The sequence below is a fragment of the Eupeodes corollae genome, chromosome 1 (assembly GCF_945859685.1).
Source record: "Eupeodes corollae chromosome 1, idEupCoro1.1, whole genome shotgun sequence".
Lineage (NCBI taxonomy): Eukaryota > Metazoa > Arthropoda > Insecta > Diptera > Syrphidae > Eupeodes > Eupeodes corollae.
Window position 1 is genome coordinate 171800300 of NC_079147.1, and position 7263 is coordinate 171807562.

The 7263-nt window shown below is 37.6% G+C and overlaps 1 protein-coding gene across 1 annotated transcript; it reads left to right on the forward strand.

Annotated features, from left to right (window-relative positions):
- The first annotated feature begins 577 nt into the window (after positions 1-577).
- Positions 578-5710, forward strand: LOC129947035 (uncharacterized). Its single transcript, XM_056057467.1, has one exon. The coding sequence runs from the start codon at positions 578-580 to the stop codon at positions 5708-5710; it is 5133 nt and encodes a 1710-aa protein (XP_055913442.1).
- The last annotated feature ends 1553 nt before the right edge of the window (positions 5711-7263 follow it).

Sequence of the window (7263 nt, forward strand, 5' to 3'; positions counted from 1 at the left end):
GATTTCATTTATCGCTTTGCTCTATTCGCTCGTACTCTCTTATCGTAGCCACATAACATCTCCATGGTAAACACACCTGATTCGATTTCAACTTGATATCAGTGCATCGATCTTCATTTCGCCAATACATCATCACCCAGGTCGTCAACGTTGTCATCATCGTCATCATCGCCATCATCGTCGTCGTCGGGGGAGATTTTTGCTTCATGATCAATTCACTGATAGAGCTTTTTTGAATAGCATTTTTTTGTCGTTGAAATGCATTAAACAACTTTTGCCTTTTCGTAGGTTTAACCTTCAATGCTTTGAAAAGAAATTCTTAGTACAGAATAAATTCGCTTGTTAAAATTGGATTTTGGATTAATCTCAATTCTCACAATCTATCTTTGAATTCAACTCGCCGTGAGATTTTATTTGTTGGGACAGTTTTTTGTTGGGAAATTTTATTCTTTACAACAGGGTTGCCACCTAGCATTTTTGATTTGTTGAATAAATTTAATTGAATTTTCAATAAATTATAATCGTTTTTGTTTTTACTGTCGCTGTTTAAAGAATAATAGAAAATTAAAAATCTAAAATGGCTGAACCAACACTTGATGAATTAAAACAACAACGAGCTTCTACTAAAGGAAGTATATCTCGGATAAAGAATATCGTGGAATCCAATTCTAACGCCCTAACTTCAACTGAACTTGAATGTCGTCTAGGAATTTTGGAGTCGTATTTTAAACAAATATTAGCATATCAAACCAAAATAGAAGTTTTATTACCAACAGATACTAGTAGAGGTGAAATAGAAGATTTGTACATCACCGCAAAAACTAAAATTCTTTCGCTTTTGGGTACTGGTAGACGAAGTAGTATCGCAGACATGACAGTTTCTACTGTCCCACATACAATTAGTCATCTTCCAAAACAACGTTTACCAAAGTTTAGTGGAAGATATTCAGACTATAAAAATTTTATAAATTCGTACAACAATTTGGTAGAAAATGATTTAAGTTTGACAAAAATAGAAAAATTTAATTACTTGCTTTCTTGTTTGAGTGATCAAGCTCTTGGCACAGTTAAGGCTTTTCAAGTCACGGAAGCCAATTATCCCAAGGCACTTCTTAGTTTGAAAGAGCGCTATGATAATGATTGCCTCATTTTCTTAGAATATATCTCACAGCTGATCGAATTACCTAAGGTTCAAAAAGCTTCTTCTGTTTCTCTACGGAGCTTGGTAGACAATATTTCGGCGTTGATTAGTTCGCTACTTTCTATAGGATCGCATGAGAATATTTGTAACGCAATAATAATTCATATTGCGATGTCGAAGGTTGACACAGATACACAATCGAAGTGGGATGAACAACTGGACTATAAGAAGTTGCCGGATTGGAAGGATTGTGCAAGCATACTCAATAAACGGTGCCAATATTTGGAAGCAAGAGATAGCAAGCAGATTCGTTCGGAACAATGCGTGAAGACATTCAACAAACATTCATCAACAAAGCCAACAATAGTAAATCCTCATCGCCCACAAACTTCGCTTGCTGCAAACCAACGATCCTGTATCTTATGTCGAGACCTTAACCATTCAATTACAAATTGTAAAAAATTTCTTGAGCTTTCGGTTATGGATAGATTTTGGAAAACCAAAAAACTAGGCTTGTGTCTGAATTGTTTAGGGAAGGGTCATAGTGTATTAAGATGTCCATCGTCTTATAAGTGCAAGACTTGCAAACAAGCACATCATAGCCTTTTGCATAGGACTCAACCTGCAGACACCAATTCTGGTATTAATCCTCCCTCAGATACATCTGGTCAAAGCACATCAGCTGCAACTCATTCCGCAATGGAAAAAGAGCAAGTTCCTGAAGCACAAGTTATTTTAGCAACAGCATTAGTTCTTATCAAGGACTCATCGGAAGGCTTTCAACTCGGTAGGGTTCTACTAGATTCTGGTTCACAAGTCAATTTTATTAATGAAAAGTTCGCCAATTCACTTGGTCTAAGGAAACATCGTAAGAATGTTGACATCGTCGGAATAGGAGTGACTGAAACAAAAATAAAATATCAAACTCAATCAACAATCCGTTCACGATATAGCAACTTTGAAATTTCTCTCGAGTTTTTAGTTGCACCTTCCATCACTGGGTATCAGCCTGAAGCATCTCTCAATGTAAGCAGTTGGAATCTACCTTCTAATTTAGAGCTTGCTGATGAGAATTTTAATCAACCGTCACAAATCGATTTATTATTAGGGGCTGAAGCTTTCTTCGATTTATTAGAATCAGGTCAGATAAAACTCGGAGAGGGTCTTCCATCATTGCAACAAACTGCATTAGGATGGATTGTATCTGGAAGATACAAATCAAAATACAACACTACAAAGAAAGCATCGTGCGTAGCCAATACACTTGAAGTTGGTCTTGATAAATATTTTGAAAAATTCTTTGAATTTGAAGAAATTCAAGGTCTACGGTCAATATGGTCTGAAGAGCAGAATGAATGCGAAAAGCATTTCATAGACACAATTAAGGTGCTTCCTAGCGGTCGGCTTATGGTACAACTACCTTTCAAAAAACATCCTAGCTGTCTTGGAGGCTCTTACGATATTGCTTTTAGAAGATTTTTGTCGCTTGAGCGTAGGTTATCCAAAAATGCATCAATAAAAAGTCAATATTCTGATTTCTTAAAAGAATACGAACGTTTAGGTCACATGTCTCTAGTTCCCAATCCAAACCTTGATGAAGATCATTATTATCTTCCGCATCAATATGTATTAAGGCCTGATAGCGTATCAACAAAGTTACGTGTAGTCTTCGACGCATCTTGCCGCACATCATCACAAATTTCTTTAAATGGAATACTAATGGTGGGTCCTACTATACAGGATGAGCTTTTGATTATTTTGCTACGTTTTAGACTTTATCGATACGCGCTAACTGCAGATATCGTTAAGATGTATAGGCAATTCCTTGTGCATCCATCGGATAGGAAATTCCAATTCATCTTATGGAGAGAAAACGAACATACCCCAATACAAACTTACCAGCTCAATACCATAACTTACGGCACATCATCTGCACCCTTTTTAGCAATTCGCTGTCTTCAGTATTTGGCTGAAATTAACGTCGAACGTTTTAGTCAAGGTGCTGCTGTTCTTAAGTCGGACTTTTACGTTGATGACATGCTAACTGGGGCAGACGACTTGGATACTCTTTGTCAAAAACGGAATGAAGTCGTTTCAATTTTGAGTACAGCTGGCTTAGAACTTTCGAAGTGGAACAGCAATCATATCGCTTTAATTGAAGAAGCTACACCAAAGGACATCAAATTGACTGAATCCAATCTCACCAGTACGTTAGGTATTTCTTGGAACCCTCGTGCTGATGAATTCATTTTTTCATACAAACCTAATCGGGTCTATACAAAATACACAAAAAGATCTATTCTCTCGCTTTCGTCGTCTCTTTTTGATCCAATGGGCTTGCTTAGTCCAATAATTATCCGGGCTAAGATACTGCTACAACAGCTTTGGATAGAAAAATTCGATTGGGACGAAAATATTTCTCCAAATCTCGAGACAGAGTGGCGTCAATTCATGACAGATCTCAACTCAATTCAAAATCTTCCAATTCCTCGATACGTTTTTCTAGAAAACAATATCAGATTCCAGATACATGGGTTCGCAGACGCATCTATGAAAGGGTATGGCTGCTGCATTTATCTGCGGAGCATTGACAATAGTGGGTCCGTAGGAGTGAAACTTTTAGTCGCCAAATCCAGAGTTGCTCCTGCAAAGAAGAGAACACTTCCCCGCCTAGAGCTCTGCGCAGCACATCTCTTATCCAAACTTTGGGTAACAATACAAAGGGTCATCGTCAAGCACTACAATGAAACTTACTTTTGGACTGATTCGTCAATAGTTCTGCACTGGATATCCACACATTCTTCGAAGCTAAATACTTTCGTTGGTAATAGAGTAGCTGAAATCCAGGACACAACAAAGGAGGTGGTCTGGAAACATGTTCCAACTTCTGACAATCCAGCAGATATAGTTTCTCGAGGATGTACAGCGGAAGAGCTTAAAAGTTCAATTTGGTTCAGGGGTCCAGATTTCTTGATCGAGGATGAAGAAAGGTGGCCATGTTCATTAGGAGCTTCTCCTCCTCCAGAAGATTTATTGCTAGAACACAGGAAAACTGTTTTAGTTTGTCAAAAAGACAAAAACTATTATCTCAATTTAATTGAAAAGGTTAGCTCGTACACCAAAGTTTTGAGAATCTTTGCTTACGTAAAAAGATATCTCAATTTACGATTACTGAGGATTCCATTCCCAGGTCGATACCTTACAGCTGGGGAGTTAGATTATTCGTTACTCACCATAGTTAATGTCATACAAATGGAGTATTTTGCGAAGGAGATCCAGGCAGTAAAATCAAACTCAAAACTTCAAGGATCGACAAAATGGTTATGTCCTTTTATCGAGGACAGAAATGGTCTTTTGTTGTTGAGAGTAGGTGGCAGATTGAAACATGCTGACATTCCAGAGGAAAACAAACATCCGATGTTGCTTCCAAAAGATTGCAATTTCAGCAAAGAACTTATTCGACATTTGCACTATTCTAACTACCATGCAGGTCCAAAGGCTCTTGTGGCGCTAACGAGACAAAGATTTTGGATCATCAATGTTCGACAGTTGGCACGCAGCGTTATTCGAAGGTGCACTCATTGTGCAAGATATCGACCGAAGTTATATGACCAAGTAATGGGAGATTTGCCTGCAGAAAGATTAACATCTTCACGTCCATTTTTATGCTGTGGGGTTGATTTCTGTGGTCCTATTTACACATACTACAAAATCAGGGGGAAGGTGCCTTATAAAACCTATGTGGCAGTTTTTGTCTGCTTCGCTTCGAAAGCGGTTCACTTAGAAGCTGTATCAGACCTTTCAGCAGACGCTTTTATAGGAGCATTAAAAAGAATGATAGGTCGTAGAGGTATTCCCAAAGACATCCACTGTGACAACGCGACAAATTTTGTTGGCGCACAGTCAAAACTAAGCGAGTTGCGAGATATGTTGTTCAAAAAATCCAACCAAGAAAATCTCATTAATTATTGTACTAATTCCAATATAAATTTTCATTTTATACCCCCCAGGGCACCCAATTTTGGTGGAATTTGGGAAGCTGCAGTTAAAGTCGCTAAGGGTCATTTGTATCGCAGCCTTGGAAACGCCAAATTGTCATTCGAAGAGCTGTCAACTGCACTTGTCGAGATTGAGGCCATCATGAATTCGAGGCCTATTACTTCTATATCAACAGATCCAAACGACTTCGAAGCCCTAACACCAGCACATCTCCTGATCGGGTCCTCTCTCAAGGCGATTCCCGAACTATTGACTGAGGTATCCGACATAAGCTATCTCGAAAGGTGGCGGCGAATTAACGCTGTCAAAACTCATTTCTGGAAGCGATGGTCCAACGAGTACGTCACTGAACTGCAAGGTCGTGGAAAGTGGACAACATCAAGTCCAAATATCGCTATCGGCAGCTTGGTCATCATTCACGAAGACAATTTACCACCCCAAAAATGGCTCTTGGGAAGAGTCACCAAAGTCATCGAAGGTCCTGATGGGCGAGTAAGAGTCGCCGATGTTAAAACTCAACGAGGAACATTTCGAAGACCTATTCGCAAATTGGCGGCGATTCCGTCTTGAAAGGTGATCCTTTCAAAGGGGGCGGAATGTTGGAGCTCAAATCATCATAAATTACTTTATTTTTGAATTAAATTTTGAATAATTAACTTACTCTTAAATTGAATAAATTCTACTACTTTTATTACATTTATTTTTGAATTTGGCGCTTCATTTATACCATTCGCCATAATAACTTATTGTTGAATTCGCCTTAAAAATGTTACTTAAAAATAACGTAATTTCTCTCTCTAAAAATTTGCAATAAAATGTATGTATAAATAGAAGCTTTCAACTTTAATAAAATCTCTTTTCTTGTTCAAAAACCCTTAGGGGAAAAATCGCTGCATTTTCATTTCGTCGTTCGCTACAAGTTTATAGTTTCGCTTTTATAGTATATCGGCTATAATATAGTAATTTAAAAGTTATAGGATCTAAAGTAATTTCGCTTAATTTATCTCAACCAGGATCTACCTATCTTTTTCATAGAAAAGACAAAATAGAGTTCCCAGGTTGACGGTCAAAGTTGTTTGATCGTACACCTTTCTTTTGATGTGCATTTTGATTGGGTGGGAAATAGTTTTGAAAATACTACTTTTTTCGGCAAGGGTTAGCCCACGATTTTCTCGAAAAACTGAAAAAAAAATCATTTTTGTCATTTATGCATCAATTGAAAGGTGGGTCGATGCTCTGTATTTTAGTGAAAACCGCATCATGTTTGGAGGCTTGGTTGAGGAAATAGAGCAACCGAAAGATAATTTGTGATGAGCTGGGTCGAAATTCTGTAATTCTACTTTTTGACTAATTTTTCGGAAACGAGCGATCGTGTAACATTTTGGTTTGCAGTTGTGGGTAGAGCATTTAAATACCTTTCTTTTGATGTGCATTTTGATTGGGTGGGAAATAGTTTTGAAAATACTACTTTTTTCGGCATTTTCTCGAAAAACTGAAAAAAAATCATTTTTGTGATTTATGCATCAATTGAAAGGTGGGTCGATGCTCTGTATTTTAGTGAAAACCGCATCATGTTTGGAGGCTTGGTAGAGGAAATAGAGCAACCGAAAGATAATTTGTGATGAGCTGGGTCGAAATTCTGTAATTTTACTTTTTGACTAATTTTTCGGAAACGAGCGATCGTATAACATTTTGGTTTGCAGTTGTGGGTAGAGCATTTAAATACCTTTCTTTTGATGTGCATTTTGATTGGGTGGGAAATAGTTTTGAAAATACTACTTTTTTCGGCAAGGGTTAGCCCACGATTTTCTCGAAAAACTGAAAAAAAATCATTTTTGTGATTTATGCATCAATTGAAAGGTGGGTCGATGCTCTGTATTTTAGTGAAAACCGCATCATGTTTGGAGGCTTGGTTGAGGAAATAGAGCAACCGAAAGATAATTTGTGATGAGCTGGGTCGAAATTCTGTAATTCTACTTTTTGACTAATTTTTCGGAAACGAGCGATCGTGTAACATTTTGGTTTGCAGTTGTGGGTAGAGCATTTAAATACCTTTCTTTTGATGTGCATTTTGATTGGGTGGGAAACAGTTTTGAAAATACTACTTTTTTCGGCAAGGGTTA